The sequence below is a fragment of the Pagrus pagrus genome (assembly GCF_965226575.1).
Source record: "Pagrus pagrus genome assembly, chromosome: 20".
Classification (NCBI taxonomy): domain Eukaryota; kingdom Metazoa; phylum Chordata; class Actinopteri; order Spariformes; family Sparidae; genus Pagrus; species Pagrus pagrus.
Window position 1 is genome coordinate 26,221,366 of NC_140207.1, and position 19,318 is coordinate 26,240,683.

General features: G+C 41.4%; 1 protein-coding gene across 1 annotated transcript in view; it reads left to right on the forward strand.

The window, feature by feature from the left end:
* cnn3a (calponin 3, acidic a) overlaps positions 1–18,752 on the forward strand; it is a 29,156-nt gene extending 10,404 nt beyond the window's left edge. The window contains exons 2-7 of the mRNA XM_084341074.1: positions 10,868–10,989; positions 13,207–13,273; positions 13,580–13,717; positions 13,839–13,955; positions 14,388–14,534; positions 17,673–18,752. Of these exons, the coding sequence (XP_084197200.1) occupies positions 10,868–10,989; positions 13,207–13,273; positions 13,580–13,717; positions 13,839–13,955; positions 14,388–14,534; positions 17,673–18,014 (933 nt within the window). The 3' untranslated portion in view covers positions 18,015–18,752. The remainder of the gene's footprint in view (positions 1–10,867; positions 10,990–13,206; positions 13,274–13,579; positions 13,718–13,838; positions 13,956–14,387; positions 14,535–17,672) is intronic.
* The last annotated feature ends 566 nt before the right edge of the window (positions 18,753–19,318 follow it).

Consider the following 19,318-nt stretch of genomic DNA (forward strand, 5'->3'; position numbering starts at 1 on the left):
TGTCTACCCAGCCTCCTCCTTAGATCACCATGTTCCCCTTGTTCCATTTTCCATCAGCTTTACTAAAGTTACTGTTTAAACTGTTGTTCAGTGTTGATCAGCCACTTGGCCAAACAACTTTTCTGTGTGAAACCTGTGGTGCTCCACCTGCTGAGTGGCTGTTGTTCAAGCCCTGGCCCCTGCAGTCGAAGTGTCCTTGAGCAAGATACTAAGCCCCAATTTACTCCTGGTGGCTCTTCCATTGGTGTGTGAGTGTGCAAGAATAGTTATTGCTCCTGATGAGCAGGTTGCACCTTGCATGGTAGCCTCTGCCATCAGTGTATGAATGTGTGTGAATGGGTAAATGCTGACTTGTGTTATAAAGTGCTTTGAGTGGTCGCCAAGACTAGAAAAGTGCTGTATAAATGTAGTCCATCTACCTAGGGCTGGGTATCAATCAAACATTTTCGATACCGGTACCAATACCGATACCTTCACTTCGATACCGGTTCCTGAACGATACTTTTTTCGATACCAATTTTATAATACTAATTCTAACACAAAGAATATTACATAACACATTACAGTACAAATCTTGAGTTTTATTTTTCAGCTGTTTTTCAACAGATTTACAGTGTTTGATTTGATTTTTTTCATTGCAGGCAACACAAAACATTTTTTTTCAGCTTCTGGCCCCTGCAGTATTTGCAAAACAATGATTTTGGTGTTCACTGTCTGATAACTGAACAGGTCCATCACTCGACAAAATATAGAGAAATGTCCCACAAAACAACGTCACATGACCATACAACTGTAAAGCTTGATTTATGCTTCTGCGTCGCACTGACGGTGTAGCTACGTCGTCGACGCAGACCCCTACACGGACCCTGCGCCGTAGCCTGACGTGCGCCTCCAAAAAATCCTGACTACGTGTCACGTCGACGCGTCGAGACGCGAACGGCAAGGACTGGGATTGGTCCGCTCAGACCGTCATTCCGGCAGTTGCTTTTCCGGTCAACAGTATAACAACACCGCCAGTTACTTCTGCTGCTTGCATGCTTGTCTCCCATTGCTTGTGAACTCCATGCTTTGTGAGATCCCAGCAGGGCAGGAGGAGTATTGGTGTTGTGCAGCATGTAGCTTGTAAGCCCCACACTGTGACCAGAATGCTACACAGCATATCCACTCTGACCGCAACTGCAGTGCAAGAGAGCAAGAACCCCCCGAAACCAATCCCCCCCCCCACCCCCCCTCGCGGCTTGGCGGTGAATTGCAGACCAACGCGTTCCCTCGACGCAGAACTTCGAATGCTCAATGACGGCGTAGGGTCACGACGTAGCTACGCGGTCGCCGCGACGCAGAAGCATAAACTAACCTTAAGGTAGTAACTGGTCATGTCTTTGGCAACTCATATGAGGAAAAGCCTCTGTCCGACTGACTCTTCGTCACATTTCTGGCCGAAAAACAGCGTCTGTCCCCGTCAAAAAACTTAAACTCACCAACTGTTTGTCAACCCTCCCGACCGAGGTGATGGTAACTTGTGACCTTTGCTTGCACACTGTACGCCAAAATCATTTTCCGGTTTCGCACGTACGTTTTTTAAGGGGCAAATGCGAGTGAAATACTGTTGGAGGCTCTGTTGGAGGCTGCACAGAGTGACTGGATGGCTGTGTCTCAATTCAGGGGCTGCAGCCTTCAAGGACGCGGCCTTTGCGGCCTACAAAGGCCGGGTCCTTCGGAGAGACCTTGAAGGCCTCGTCCACCGTTGTTAAATGGGACCGTCTAGCCGTCGGAGCATTTCCTGGTTGGCAACCAGATGTACCCGCCCCTTACCCTTACGTCATGATTATGAATGAAGAGATGCATTAAAGTCTATTTTGGTTCAAATCTATCAAACGTGTACATTTATTTGTGTGTGTACAAATATTAACGACAAAATCTAAATTGAATTATCAACATTACAAAATAAACATTAAGCCATTGGTGAATAACAACTATATTGACCATAGCATTACCAGCGTCACGTATTTGAACTGAAAGTTAACATCTGGAGGTTTTATAGTCCCTTGAAGTTTAACATATCTGGCGTTGGATGTTCAAATGACTAAAAACCGAGAATAAACCCATTACTTACATTTGAATGTCATGTCTGCGCCACTTGATGTCACCATTTTCTCTTGCTTCATCTGTTTCGGGACTGAGCAGCGGTGCGCAAAGGATCTTGGGATATGGGAGGCCGCGAAGGATAGTTGCGGTGCATCCTCCGAAAAGAGGGAAGTGCAGGCTGCATTTGTGGGCTGCGTTTGAAGGAGCCTTCCAATTGGGACAGCCTTCGCGCGGCGTTGTGACGTAATTGGCCTTCAAATGCGCCCTTCGTGGGCTGCAGCCCCTGAATTGAGACACAGCCGATGTGTCTTAACTGCTCCTGGAGCCCTGCCCACAATCAAGGCATTTTTTGAATTTCCAGCCCAGATGCACCTCAGCCAAAACCTAGGGGTTTAGTTACACTTTAAGTGCTGAGAGGAGGATGACCGGTCAACTCGTCTTGCAGTCAAACACTTCCTGCATGCCGCAATCACGTATAACGTTACAGCCAATCATCGGCAGCATTATCAGATCTTGATCCCGTGATTAACCTCTGGAACCGAAACCTTGCACCGAAAGACGAGGCATATTTTGATACTCGGTACTACAGAAGCATTTCGGTCGGTGCCATAAAAGAACCTAACCCAGCCCTACATCAGCCATAAACTGATTGCAGGATATTGGGATTGCTACCCAACTGTAATCCCAATCAGCACTTCAGTTGGGTCAGTGTGACATCTGATTGATATGGTCGGGGAAATAAGCTGTGATGTGTGGGGTGTTTGGTCTTTGTGTGTTTCATAATCATAAAGTGAGTTTTCATGTTAGGAAGACAAAACTCTGTCAAAGGTAATATTAGATTTGAGATGCCAATATCCCTTTATCTGACTGAAAACACCTGGGCTTTTGTCAATCTTAAATATTAGATGAAATGGAAAGCAGCTTGATTTTGAGTGTTTACTACTAATGTAAGTAGAAACTCTTTCTATCTAATGAAAACCAGCTAACAAAGTGCAGAAACCAGGAGAAAGGAGAGTGAAACCTGATATTTCGGCTCATTCCACTCAAGGACATCAGGTCACTTCAGCTCCATCTCGTTGTTTTTTTTTTCCCAAGGCGTCACACTTGACTTGAGGATGAAGTGTTGGCTAAAGGTCTGACTTGTCTGGCAACAAGAGAGCTCACTTCCATGAATCTCTCAGCTGGTCTGCTCATCCCGCATCTTTTCATCAGGGTCATAACCCTGCAGGGACTGACTAATGAGGCACTAATGTGTTGCTCAAGCTTGATGGAACAATTATATCCAAATGTATGTAATGCTGAAACCTAATCTTCAGCCATCATCATGATTTGAAAAGTAGTTACATGTGATCCACATTATCTTGTTAGGCAGACAGAAAGACAGAAGAAGCTAGTTTGGAGATCTCAGACCACTGCTTAATAGGTTACATAACTGTGAGCCTCATTTAATTCACTATTTAAGACTGCTGTTTTCATTTTGTTTGTTATGGTGATTTATCTCATTTTTGTACATTTTAGTATTACAGCTTGTACAAATACAGTTTTTCTATCTTCTCAGTGTTGTAACTCTTTAACAAGACACAAGATGAAGCCAGAAATTGATGTGATAGACACTATCCTTTTATGAGATGAGATCTAGCGTAAGGAGAAAAGATGAAGAGGATATTGAAATGTAAAACATTGAAATTGTAGGCTCACCCAGCATAGCATGTCAAGCAAATGTCTTGGTTTTCACTAATGTCCCCCCTTTGAAAAGAAAAACAATCTCAAACTAGAAACACAATCATGATAGTGTATACCTCTGCCCAGGGACAACAACCTATATTAAACCTATATTCTTACCCTATCCAGATCCAGTTTTGCATCAAATTGTACTCATTCAGGGGATACCAGCTACCTAACTACGGCCATTTTTTTTGTCAAGATCCATGCGTTATTCCATGAGGAATTAATTAGAATATGGAAAAATGAAGTGAGAAAAAGAAAGGAAAGAAGTCCTGTCCCTTTCCTAACCGCAGCACACAATAGTGACTGAAATCTTGAACCCCTTTTGTGTTCAGTTTGCTTGTGGGTGTTGTCTGGCTGTCCGATCAAGCAAACAGATAGGGTTTGTGTGTACAGAGCTGGTAAAGAGGTAAAGTCAAACAGCCCTGTAGTCAACCCGTTGTCACTCCCAATGTGTCGAATACTGCAGCCTAGTCAGTGGCTTTGAATTGCCTAAGCCTGTCGGCATCACCGAAGGCTCATCAGGCTCATCAGCCAAGGAGCCACAAGTACCTTTTCTTTCAAGACTGGTAACGTTGAACTGGGCCTAGATAGCACAAGGCATAGCATAGCATGGCTAAGCACAGCATTTTTTGATGTAATGCACATGTGTTCAATCTATGCATTTGTTCACTGTTTGGGTGTTATTGTGATCTCAGGTCAGGTAATTGGTAGTTTGCTTTGCTACACGGCTAATATGACGTTATTTGGATTATGTTTTACACAGACTCGGGGTCATTGCATGCAACTAACCATCTTCTCTAACCCGGCATCAGGTCATACATGCACACACTCCAGTCTGGACTATATCACACATGTGACAGGAAATGTTCATATCTTCCTATGCCTAGTTTATTATAATCTTTGTCACACATCATTATAAAGATGAGTTTTCATCTATTTCAAAGCAGACAGGTTTCCCAGGGTGCTGAACAAAATAAATAACTAAGTAAAAAATCGAAAGCTAAATGGACTCTATGGAGCAGTGCCTTTCAAACTTTTAAGAGCTCAGCTTAAAAATTGAAACTTAGAACTAAAAGTAGATTTATTTAGTTTAAACTCTTAATTGCCTCCAGTTGTAATTCAGGCATGAAATGAACAATACGTGTGTTAATGATAGGGAACTAGCCAAAATGAAAACAGTAATTCTAAACAAGAGCAGGGAGGAAGGTTTGCTGCTGGGACAAGAGGTAAAAATGTACAGTAAGGGGAATCAAGTACCACATTGACATGGACAGATAAAAAGATGCATTTGAAAAGATTGCCAACAAAACCAATGCCAGCTTAAGTCTTGTAAGTCGCACTGAGGAATGCAAAACAAATACAAAATACTAAACTATAAGAATCAGGTCTAACTGGTTAGATTGTACAAACCATATTTTGAATTGTTTACATTTGTTAAGATGATGTATTTCTTCCCATGACTGATACTATATTGTACTGCCAGAAGGTATGTGCTTTAATCTGTCTTTGCACTGAAGACATCTCCGACCCTGACACGCTAATATACAGTACAGAGCAATTTTCTGTCCAAATGAATATGATAAATAGCTTTTATTCTTAAGTTGGAAAGTAGGAGAAAAAGTGAAGGGCTTTATTTGTTGCTTAAATTCAAAACTTCACTTGCCACTGTTTGAGAAATGTGGGCCCTCATCCAAAGTCAGAGCTTAAACTGTCAATCCATGCCGGCAATGGTTAACAAATCACTATTTCTGAGACGTTTCTGAATTACACATTGTTTCTGGATGACCTTTTTAGAGCCATCCGAAGAGCAGTGCACAGCAAGCATCTCTCATAGTAAGGGATGACATTTCAACATCACTGCAGCAGAAGTGATGAGTCAAAGCACTTGAAGACACAAAAATCGAGGAATAATCAAGATTTTCTGCTGCTATTATGTTTTGCTGTAAAGAATATCATAAAATCAAATTGATGTAAACAAAAAAAAAAGACAAATGTTAAATTGTTGAATATACTGTAGAGCGTCATGTATTATTAATAGGGAATTTTGGGTTAAATTTGGCTACCAATAATAATTGATGATTGTCAGGGATAATTATTAATTATGATAAATAATAAGATCCAATTTACATTAGATCACCTCCGGGCACCACCCTTGAAGAAGGGACAAGGTAGCCAATTCACCAAATCAGTCTCACAAAAAGGTACTAAACTGTCAGTTTGTAACTATGATTAATAATTTACTTAATAACTACAACCAACATTATCATGACAGCTAGCAATGGTCGAAGGATTTTGGGAGTAGAGGTTGGCAACATTCACATGTGTACAATAATAAATGGACAGGAATGAAGGTTCAAATGTCTTTTTATTCAACACAAAATTAAAACACAATCTAACTAACATGTGCTATATACAGGTGTGTGTGTGTGTGTGTGTGTGTGTGTGTGTGTGTGTGTGTGTGTGTGTGTGTTTGCGCGCCCAAGTGTGTCTGGAAGAACAAAAACAAAATGGTGGCTAGGGTTCAAAGTAACACACCACATGCCATGAAAAAAGAAATACTACAAACAAAATGGCTGATCAAAGGGGACTACAAGTTGTCTGATCGAAGGGTTGGATTCAGGTCCGAGATGGTGGATCACCTCTTGTGTCTGTGTGTATGACCTGATGCCGGGTTAGAGAAGATGGTTAGTTGCATGCAATGACCCTGAGTCTGTGTAAAACATAATCCAAATAACGTCATATTACCCGTGTAGCAAAGCAAACTACCAATTACCTGACCTGAGATCACAATAACAACCAAACAGTGAACAAATGCATAGATTGAACACATGTGCATTACATCAACCAGAGTAAAAAAATGCTGTGCTTAGCCATGCTATGCTATGCCTTGTGCTATCTAGGCCCAGTTCAATGTTACCAGTCTTTGAAGAAAAGGTACTTGTGGTTCCTTGGCTGATGAGCCAAGCAGGAGAAGGTTGTAATCGTAATGTTGAACAGTGCTGTTCTTGCTGTGCAAGGTCTGATGAAAGACAGTGGATGGAGGAAATTGGTCGCTCCTTTCCTTTGCAAGGATAGCAGCTCAGTGCTAACTTGCTTTGTGTTCCTTGGATTGTGGAGTTAGCTCGCAAGCTTTGTGTTGCAGCTGCTGGTGCTAACTGAGCTGGAATACTAGCAGGACCTTGCATCGCTGCTGTGAGGAGAAGTTCATTGGGCCTGCTGGCAACTTTCAGCAGCTGTTGGGCCCAGAAGAATCCAGGAGAAGAGAACTTTGGGGCAGGCAGCCCCATGGGGAAAGATGTAGAGAAGAGCTGAACAAAGGAAGGAGCTGGAGTTTTGACTATCTGGTTAGTGGAGGGTCTGTCACCCTGACCAATAGTAGCTCAAAGCTGGGTCTCTTGGCAGTCTTTGCACCTGGGTGTAAGGACCGGGGAATTCTGGGGAACTGAGTTCAGTTCAGAGTCCATTTTGAAATCTACAATGAACGACTTCATCGCTGGGTCCCAACAATACCTAAAGTGAAACACTCGCCAAAATGCGACCTATGCTTTTTTTGTGAAGGAACCCGAGTCAAACCTTCGTGTAAAAGCATAATTACGACGAAAAAGCCACTTTTAAGATTTACCATATTTTCGTTATCGGGTCAAAATCACTTTCAATTGCGTGCTAGGGGCAACATTATGGTAGCATCAAAATCGCTATTTTTAAAACACTAGGAAAACTCGACACAACATGAAACTTTGCTTGTAGTATCACCAGGGTCTCTACACATGAACACGAGCATTGAGAACATTGTTTGTGTACACAGAGTTTACTAAAAAGAAGGTTTTTGAACAACTCACACTACTACACTTCAAATTCACTGACTGACGTCTGTCCCAGTCTTCAGCTGCGCCTCTTGGGTTCATTCATCCTCCAAAGCCACTCTTTACTGCAAGAGTGTTCCTGGGCTCATTAAGTAAAGTGGACAGGCCAGCTGTCCACAAGGTTGGCTGCTTGGCAGCCCTTCTATCGCAGCACCACACGGCCTGTCTGCACTACCTGCGATCCCAGAGACACTACAAACGTTGTTCAAAGTAGTTGGTGTGTATAATGGGGCAACTATGATTGACAATCTGCTGTATCGGCTCCACTGCTGCCTGACTGTTTTATAAACCAACCGCAAGAAACATATACATAAATACATACACATATATATATGTACAATATATATATATATATATATATATATATATATATATATATATATATATTTATGTATTTATGTATATTTTTCTTGCGGTTGGTTTGTAAAACAATCAGCCAGCGGTGGAGCCGATTTAAATTAAACAATCTGACTATCTTTGACTTTTGGGCTCTTGGGAGGCTAAAACAAAATGTCATCTTGTGTTTTGGGTAATTGTAATGGGCATAGCATTTTAGAGACCAAACTGGTAATCATAAAATGTTAATCGTTCATTGACAGATTAATTGAAAAAATTAAGTAATGATTAGTTGCAGCCCTTAATCTGTTCTTCAGTCCTGAAACTTTGACTTGGTTGCCTCCACTTCTGCTTGTGATGACATAGTTCTTCTCACCACAGTATGTGATATGTGATATGTTTCATGATTCAGAAGCTCAGCAATGGTCATATATTAATAAACAGCAGCCTCTCTGTTTGCTCAGCCTTGGCTCAGTACTCGGCCATGTGTATGATTTGACAACGCCCATCAGCTTCATGCTGATTAACCACTGTGTGTGTTGAATTTGCTATCTTCCTGGTCTAACCATGTGTAGCTGAAGTCCTGACTAAAGTCATTTCAGACTACTGTACGTTATCGCTGATTGAAAATTATGTATATGAATTTGTGCAGTTTTGTGCTGTTGCTTTGGTTTTGGGTACACGGATGGAATGGGTAAGGGGTTGTCTGGTTTTAACTTCTACCAGGCTTAAATTGGAACCTTCCAGATTTTTCCCTCAGAAGCTCAGTTTTAATGGTTCCATCAAATTAATGACCTTTTTTTTCCGATGACTGAATTTTTTTCTGAGAGTTCTTGACAATCTTCTTCAAAAATAACTGCTGGGAGAAGTGAAGAGAGAATAATGCCTTTCCTTTAATCCCTCCAGCTCTTTGTCATCTCACTGGGTCCCTGTGTGTCTCACATAAATTCCTAAATGACACAGCTTTCAAATCTGATATAATGATTAGTAAAGATGTAATCTTCAACTCAAACTCTGCAATGAGTCTTTATTTGGAACACATTCACAGTGGCTTTTAAGAAGAACTGGGAGTAGCGTCTGATGTGAGGGGGGTAGTAACAAGGAGGGAACTGGAACTGTACTCAATTTGGAAGGTCCCCAATTGATTTGTCTAGGTTAGACTGCAAAATGCTTCGTATTAGCTTGGAAGAGGAAAGTGGGTACTACTGCATAAACTTGATTGTCAATGAGTGTCCTTTTATGTGGTATTTGTTAATTTTCTGTATTTATTTCTTCTTCTAACTTCTGTTTTAGAAGTTTAATAAATATCCATTTTGATTTGAAAATGGGATTTCGATTATAAAATAACTGGTTCCATCAAAACATCTACAACCTCATTAATGAGATTACTAGAAACAAGCCTGAAATCAAAATGTGACTGGAAGGAGAACATTTTCATTTCCATACGGATACATATATAGATCAGCCACAACACCACCTACTTGACATTGTGCTGGTTCCCCTTGTGCAGCCAAAACGGCTCTGACCTGTTAAGGCATTGTCATAAGAGGGGATGTCCTGTTGTGTCTGGCACCAGGACATCTGTAGTTGATCCTTTGGGTCCTGTAAGTTGGACATAAGTTTGATCGGATTGGGATCTGGGAAATTTGAAGGCCCTGTCAACGCCCAGTTGGGCTCTTTGTTGTGTTCCTCAAGCCATTCCTGATTAGTTTTTGTTGTGTGTCGGGGCGTATTGTCCTGCTGGGGGAGCAACTGCTATCCCCCCGATAGCAGTGGCTCCCCCAGCAGGACCAAGTACATTCCCTCATGGCAATTGCACGGGGGGTGCAATTGCCATGAGGGAATGTACTTGGTCCACAACAGTGTTTGTATGGGTGGTGCATTTCAAGTGGCGTCCACATACTGTAGGTGCCAGGACCCAAGGTTTCCCAGCAGAATATTGCATTGTAACGAGATGATCAATTTTAATCACATCACCTGTCAGTTTTTTTTAATGTTGTGGCATATTGGTGTATTTTGTTGAGGGTCTTTATCCAAATATCCAAGAGACCCATTCTTAAACATGTACAAGTTCACAGTCAGTGGTAAGTGGTTCTTTGAAAGCCATCAATCTATATTTTCATCAAATACAGTTTTAAACTTATAACTTTGTTGGTTCTATTGCTGCAGTTGATGGAGTATACCTCAACTTTTTTGGTGACATGGCTTTTAGTTGTTGCATTTGGGTTTGATTCCCAATCCTAATTCAGTTAATGCTTAACGGACATAGCAGTGCGTTTCACTAATCTTTTCTTCATGAGATCTACTTTCTTGCCCTCCACAATGGCAAGTAAACCTTGGGTGGATGGTTTAGCTAGCTGTATACAGGCAGACGTGCATTAGCAGTCAAAAACTTAAGGCCAGTTATCAGGGTATGAGTCCATTAGGAGAACATAGAACCAGTCTTCTGCTGTGCAAACTGTTGTTTAAGAACCATGAATGTATTATGAAGCTGGATGCGGCACCACTGCTCAGCCTTGCTTCCAATTTTGCTTACTGGTCCCTCCTGGTTGCTCAAAAAGCATTTTCCCCTAATACAGCACCATTATAAAAGGTTATAAAAAAACATTCTTTCAGACCCAGTCTTACTCCTCCTCTTATCACTGAAGGTCATAGTCAGGATACATTATTTTACTTGTCACAATAAAAAATTTCAGGGAGTTTAAGTATTTAAATTCACTTACCTCTCATTATCATTCAGAGCTGCTGACTGGCAAGGTGGCCTTGTGCAGCTTCAACGTACTTGTTCTTATTCAAATGTAGAGATTTTTTTCCCCAAAAAGGAATGTAGACTAATACAATGTTTTATCTTTCAGATTGCTCAGAAATATGACCAACAAAAGGAGGAGGAGCTCCGCTTCTGGATTGAAGAGGAAACAGGAATGTCTATTGGAGAAAACTTTCAGAAAGGCTTGAAGGATGGTGTCATCCTCTGCGAGTAAGTTCTGTGTGTGTGTGTGTGTGTGTGTGTGTGTGTGTGTGTGTGTGTGTGTGTGTGTGTGTGTGTGTGTGTGTGTGTGTGTGTGTGTGTGTGTGTGTGTGTGTGTGTGTGTGTGTGTGTGTGTGATTGCAGGACTTGTGATAAAATATATCATCTATAGGTGATAATACAACCCCATTACAAAAAAGTTTGGACGCCAGGAACAACAAATACAACAAAATGGGATGAGTCTGCGTATACTGAATTGAATACATTACAAAGACAAGATATTTACATTATATTTTACGGTATGTTTGAGAATGAGACTCAAAAATCGACTATCTTGCCTCAGAATCGCTTTAGGAGTGTGCCTATATTACATAGTGTTGCTTTAATTGTCCACCTTAATGCATGCACACGGGCCTGCCTTGCCTTTCTGTTTCTCCTTTCTGTGTTTCTGTCCTGTCTGATTCCCTCCTTTTGTTTCTACCTCCTTTCTGGTACATTTAAAGAGATGGTATTAATGTACAATGTTCCTGTAACTTGGGCTGTCACTTTTTCCAAAAATCAAGAGTGAAGAAATTTTCCTTTTATTATTTTTGTTACTTTATTAACTTTACAGCCGGTCTGACATCACAGTCTTTCCATTCTCTCCCATTTCATCAAATTTAACAGTTGTACTAACTTATTGTTTTCCTACCTTGCCTTACCTTCTATCTTGTTGGTGATGGCATTTTAATGAACTTTTGGCAGGGGACTTGCTGAAACCGAGTGTACCAAATAATGTGCAGTCAAACGAGGTTGTACACCTGTGGTGGTAAGCCAGCAGGTGAGTCTGCAGATTTGTGACTTTGCCTGCTACAGTGTGGAACCCAAAATACTTCTACACACTGCCTCTCAGATTTTTGGTGTTGTTACTGTCTGCTTAGGACGACTCTGCTCGCTATTGTCCTCCATTTTCGGAGCAAAACAACATAACATTAATTTGAACTTGGTTTACTGATAGGTCAATAGGGCCATAGGTCACATTAGACTGCCCTCTGCCGAATCACAAGGCAAACTACAATAAACAGCCTAATGCGCTTATAGACTTAATTTGCTGTGTGTTGGATATCTTGTTAATATCTTTACTTCGTCTCTGTCAAGCACTGCTTGAACATTGTTCAGCTGGTGCTAAGCTTGAAAGAGAGACTGAAGTTAAAAAAATATTTTAAAAGTAACTGTTGTTAGTGGCTTCCACGTGGTCTGAGCCTCGTCCGCTGCCTGATCAGTACAGTACATGTACAACTCTCAAAGATCAGAAAGAAGCGAGATGTCTCACTGCTTAGTAACAACAGCTCCGGAAAAACATGTCTAATTCTGAATATTATTGATTAAAACTTTTTAAATCAAAAGTTCAAAGTTTAATGTCCTCTGGATGTATTCTGATGAGGTATATGACATGCTGCTTTCCACTGTTCCCTGTTTTTTTTCAGTGCATTTGTGATGATGAATGACACACGAGGAAAAATAAAAAGGCCAATTCGTACGCTGACAATGTGAAAACTGATTAATAGCGGGTTTGCCTGCGATTAAAAAATCACTTCGTATACTTGCTAATTTCGGTGTAAAAGTGGTGATAGCTGTATCCCTTCTTTTAAACATTTTAACTCCAGAACTGCTTTCTGACAGTTTGTTCTTTTGCCAGTTTGTGGCTGTATTACATTTGAATGATGGCACACATGGACAGGGTTGCAGTCAGTGTGTGTGTGACTAAAACATTGTTTAATTTTAGTTAATGTTTATTTTGCAAAACTGACACAACAATGCAGTGAATAAATACATATTTCCTAGTCTTTGCCTTTTAAGTGGTATTTAATCATTTGTAGTTTGACAGATATCATGACGCATAGTTAGATGATTGTCTTGAAACATTGATTATTGTGGAATCGCTGTATCGTGATACCCCGTTATCATGGGCAAGGTATTGTATTGTGATTCCCATCCCTAACAAAAGTTCCATCATAGAAAGGCTCAGTCATTCACAAGAAAAGTTGGGGCAAGGTTCACCACTTTGTTTAACACATGATTGTAAAGGGATATTACTACAGCAACTTGTGAACTTTTGTCAGTAAACACAGTTACTTTGTAAATGATTGCATTCTGTTTTTATTCATGTTGCACACATTTTTGGGAATCAGGTTTGTAAATCACATTATGTTCTGATCCATTTTGTGTTTTCCTTTACTCTCTTAGACTGATTAATAAGCTGCAACCTGGTTCAGTAAAGAAAACCAACCATTCACAACTGAACTGGCACAAGGTAAGACTTGTTCTGAACTGGAAACACATTGTCTGCTGATAGAAAAATGCAAAGCAAGTCAGAAGTCAGCTTCATGAAAATGACATTCAGCTCCTTTAGACTGGTCACAGTGCATCAGGCTCTGAGGAAAAGTGACCTGATTCATGCTCAAAGCTTTCACTGCTTTTTACTCAAGCTTTACTTGTGCTGTTATTGCTTCCCCCTAGTTTTTTTGAGTCCCTGTCCCCACACCCATCACTTCTTTTTTCCCTTTTTTTCTGTTGCTCTTTGCTCCTTTTCCCCCTTTTTTTCTGTTGCTCTCTGCAGCTGGAAAACCTTGGGAATTTCATCAAAGCTATCCTGGCCTATGGCCTAAAGCCCAATGACATCTTTGAGGCCAATGACCTGTTTGAAAATGGGAACATGACTCAAGTCCAGACCACACTGCTTGCACTGGCAAGCATGGTGAGTGAACACACAGTAGCCTACAGACAGTCATTGTCTACTTAGGAACACATTTCCTATTGTTATAGGAAACGAGCGTAATGTCACATCAGTCCTTTGACCAGTATGTCCTCTCTGTCAGGCAAAGACCAAAGGTATGGACACAAAGATCGATATTGGGGTGAAATATGCAGACAAACAAGCTCGACATTTTGATGATGACAAGATCAAGGCCGGTCAGTGTGTCATTGGACTGCAGGTAACTGAATGGTGATGAAGTGGTCATTAAGGCAAACACATGAACTGATATCTATAGGCTGATGTTTCGTTTGTAGCTTTGCTGTAAATATTATGGCTTTAGTACCTGAGAAACATACACATTCAGCATTTTCCCTAGAGTTTTATTTCTCATGCAGTGAAGAAATAAATGGACTCTGAAATTCCCCAGTAACAGTCCGACCAGGGTAATACTTTTATGGTTTTGGAGCTTTTTAAAGGGAACAAACACCCAGTCTATTCAACATTTAATAATGGGATACATTTCTGCCTTTTAAAATGGAAAAAAAAAAACAGTTCCAAGTTTCAATAACCTCATTTAAATGTTGACAGTTCATTTAAAGATTATTTTAAATAAGTTAATCTGATATGTGATTGGATTTGGTGAGATCCTATTGTGGCTTTTTGTTTTCAGATGGGGACAAACAAGTGTGCCAGCCAGGCTGGAATGACTGCTTATGGAACCAGAAGACATCTGTATGATCCAAAAACTCAGACTGACAAACCCTACGACCAGACCACCATCAGCCTGCAGATGGGAACCAACAAGGGAGCCAGCCAGGTTAACAACCACTCCTCTTCTCATGCAGCTATTATTGGATCTTTCTTTTCATCAAGATTTGACTTTCAAATGTCGAATACAGGGGTGTAAAACATACCGCCCATGGGCAGGATATCGGCCGCCAAGGGGGTTCAATCCAGCCCTTTGGATAATTTGTGTGAAGTGTGAATATTGGGGAAAAAAGAATATCCTATTTCACAATGAAGTGCACTTCTTGTGTCTGTCCAATGGGGAGCGCTGTCGTAATAAGAGTCTTAAAAACCCCATCACCCTGACACACTAGCCCTTTTCACACAGAGACTCTGCATTATCGCCGCAGCATTAAGCCGCACCAGTTAGTCAATTCATACAGCAAGCTGGCGCTGCAGATCCAAAAGAAGCGTGACGGTATACGTCAAGGGGGAAAGCTCCCTAACGTCTCGGTCAAGAGGGCTGACCGTTGCTGTGACTTTTTTCAAGACAGTAACTACAACAACACAATAGTGGAAGGAGACAAACACTTGGTGAGTTAGAGTTTTTTGCCGGGGACAGACGCAGTTTTTCGGGCAGAAATGTGACGAAGAGTCGGTCAGACAGACAGGATGACAGACAGGGTGAAATACTGCAGTTATTAGATAATCTAATCTAATAACTGCTGTATTTTTTTCCTCATATAAGTTGCCAAAGACAATACCAGTTACCATGTTACTGTTGTTTTGTCGTGTAACGTTGCTTTGTGGGTCATTTCTCTTTATTTTGTTGAGTGAAGGACCTGTTTAGTTGTCAGACTGTGAACACCATCAGACGGACGCAGCCCTGATCTGCGCCTCTGGCTTTTCCATTCACACAGACGGCAGCTCGCCTCTGCTGCGCCTCTGATACTACCTCTGCAGGGGCATCAGAACCACAGTGAAACTGTCCCCCCTCTCCACATCTGTAACTTTCACACAGAGGACGATGCGGAGAATCAGCGCATGATTTCCACACTCAAAGGGCAGTGTGAATGGGGAGAGGAGGAACGGTTTCGCCGTGGTTCTGATGCGGAGTATTAGAGCCGCAGCAGAGGCGAGCCGGCATCTGTGTGAATGGAAGAGTTCACAGTTTTATGCTCGCCATTCACAGTCAAGGCTTCAGATCTGCCGGTTAACATCTAACTTGAGGTAATTGACTTGCAGTGTGATTCAGATTTAAAAGGACAAATTTAATGGACACATTTAATCAGTATCTCTTACCAGGGTACCCCAAGTTGACAGCACTGGTGGCCAAAGTTTTGTGCATGTTTGGGACCACTTACCTATGTGAACAGGCTTTTTCTGTCATGAGCGTGAATAACTGTGTGCCAGGCTTACACATAAGCACCTAAATTACCTTATGAAACTGGCAACTGCTCAAGATGTTATGCCAAATGTTGATGCACTTTGCACAATGTTGAAGGCTAAGAGGTGCCAGGTTTCAGGGGCAAGTTAAAGTATCCACTTGATGTAAAATACTGCATCAGAGGCTTCATGCTGACCTGAACAAAGTTTGTAATGCAGGAGATAACAATCTGCCTCCTTAATAGCTTCCACTGTAGTTGGTGTAGTGATGTCAGCATTACTGGAGTAGAAATGTTTGGAAATTATTTTTTTCAGTTCACAGTAGTTAAATGCTGTGTTGATAAGTTCCATAATACATATGACTACTGTTTTGTGCTTTTGTAGATTCACTGTGATCTGTGATTTTCTTTCCGTGAATACAAGGATATTGAGACTGACTGAATAAAGAAACTGGGATATGTTAAAAGTGCACAGATTTTCCTTAAGACAGGCTGTTCAGCTGTTTGTAGATGGATAGTAGTATTTAATGTCACTTAAAATACACTGAAAGAAAAGGAATAATTTGTTGATGTTGTTATTTATTGGTTTTTATGCTATGGTTTATTCGGTCCAGCCCTCCTGAGGTCAAGCTGGGCTGCATGTGGCCCCTGGACTAAATTGAATTTGACACCCCTGATCTAGAGCACCTTAACTGTTGAGACAGAAAAATCAGCCCTGTGTCAGTGGCGGAGGCGTGCTGTTTTAAGACACTGGTGAAACATGGACCCAATCCACACTCAAGGACTCACAGACTTTAAAGCACATTCCCAGTAAGTCTGTGGGGCAGCCTTAATGGACACCGCAAGTCTGTCAGATCATTGAGTGCATGAGGCATTGGCTCAAAGGCCGCTCAGCGAAGTCACGACTCTTCTCTGCTCTGAAAACAAAATTAGAACTAACAATACATTTGACTAATAATATGCAATGATCATTACTAAATATTATAAATAGTATAACTAATAATAAAGATAACAGCAATAAAATGTAAAAGATTCATACCAGCCTCGGCAGCATGAATGGGCTTGAAACCTCTGGTTTCATAGATAGATACCAGTAGAGAAACGTGAGGGAATGTTATAATTTGACCATGCTGCAACGACGATCTATGATAATAAGATATAAACTGACACTGTAAATTGTACATTTATTTTGTTGTTGTGTAATAATGTGACATTACCCCTACAAATTATTTTTAATCACAAAGCTTGATCGATGTGAATGACAGATATCTTTGATCCTTACTAATGGATCAAGGACATCCTTAATTTGTCCAATCAGAAGAGAGAATCTAATACAAGATGAGACTGTAGCTGTGTCTCAATTCAGGGGCTGCATCCTTCGAAGGACGCGGCCTTTGCGGAGGTACCTTCGAAAGCCGCGTCCACCGTTGTTAAATGGGACGGTCTAGCCTTCGGAGCATTTCCTGGTTGCGTCACCAGATGTTCCCGCCCCTTACCCTTACATCACGATTTCTGCCGCCCAGGCCCGCGAAAGTGACGATCTACACCACTTGATGTCGCAATTTTCTATTTTTCTTTCTTCTTTTTCGGGCGCGCAAAGACTCTTGGATATGGGAGGCCGCGAAGGAGTAGCCGTGCATCCTCCAAAAAGAGGGAAAAGAAGGCCGCATTTGTGTGGAGTGCATTTGGAGGAGCCTTCGATTTGGGACGGTCTTCGCGAGGCGTTGTGACGTAATTGGCCTTCAAATGCGCCCTTCGAAGGATCCAGCCCCTGAATTGACACAGCCTATGTATCCGTCTTTTATCATGTTGTAAAGTTTCTACTGTATTGTGGTTTCCTGCAGGCAGGCATGTCGGCCCCTGGTACCCGCAGGGACATCTATGACCAGAAGGCGGCACTGCAGCCGCTGGACAACTCCACCATCTCCCTCCAGATGGGCACCAACAAAGTGGCATCTCAAAGGGGTATGAGTGTGTACGGTCTGGGTAGACAGGTCTATGATCCCAAATACTGTGCCCCCCCAACAGAGCCAGTCATCCACACTAACGGCAGCCAGGGCACAGGCACCAACGGCTCAGAGATCAGCGATAGTGACTATCAGGCTGAGTTCCAGGAGGACGAGTACCACGGAGGTTACCATGAGGACTACAGCTCCCCTTACAATGATCAAGGCATTGACTATTAGCGGAGACTTTCGCCTTCAGTGCAGTATTAATGAGTGTATTTTATCAACTACACAACAGAGCAAGTCTTTTGCTATCCTCACTAGTCTTTTTCTTCTCTTGAAGCGTAAAACGAAATGTTGCCTAGGGGCTTTCCTTCAGCACCTAGACTCATTGGTCTGAGCAGCAAAGGTTGTAAGAACTTGTATTAGCATAGAGTAATGAGATACAGTGATGAAAATGTTTTTAAGCTGAAGAGTATACTTTTTAATTCCCAATTTTTAAAAGATGTCTTAATGATGCAACACTGAAGTAGTGATAACGTTGTGGATCAATGGTGTAGCATCAGGTGTAACTGTTGCATTCCAGTGTTTGTATTCCTGGACTGAAACTGTGCTGATGATCCATGTGAAAGGAATTCCTGTGATAAGTTGTGCACAATAGGCTGATTTTCCCTCTGTGGTCTCTCTGTATTCATGCACCCAACCACAGTTTGTCACACTGGTATTCCTTCAATTTTTTCACTACATTTAAATACTAGATTGTTTTCCTTTTTATAATGATGAACATGATAGCTGTTCACATGTGTGGATGAAAAACCCAAGCTGACTCTATTTTAAAGCTAGGTTTCCACATTTTCACATTGTTACCTTTGTATTCTTGAACTGTATTTATAGCAATGGCTTTCATTGTAAAACAGTCCACTGTTATATGGTTCATAAAGAAAAGGGTATGTTTTAAATAAAGCCTTAAATTCTTCAGTTGTGGAGGCCTGCACACTGTTTTTACAAACATGATCACATGTCCAGCCATACTGGAAGAAGGTGCTACATTCACTGCTACAGCTTCAACGTGTTAACATACAGTATAAGAGCATCTAAAATCAATTCATTCTTCTGTCCGTCTTTCACCTGATAAATTTGACTTCAAGTAATGGCATTACTGTACAAATCCTAATTATACTGCTGAATGAAGTCTTTAAGGAACTCTTTAATACTTCTTACTGTCATGGGGTCATGAGGAAACCACTGCCTTTTATAATCAGGCATGCTAATGTGTCGATGGCAAACTGCAAATCACTATACCTTTGCTCCTGTGAAGTGATTTGATGTCACTGAATCTTATGTTTGAAGTCCTTCCTCAGAGGAAGTTATAGAGTACTTTGTAAAAGCAGCTGTTTGAACCTGTCTCCCAGGAAAGCTCGCTGATGGAAGAAACAACGAGGCGAAACAAACATTACAGAAGTGCTATAATAATGCTGGATGGAAACTGTAATATACATTTGCTTACACTGAACTAAAAGAAGCTGTTCATCATTGTGTAAAAC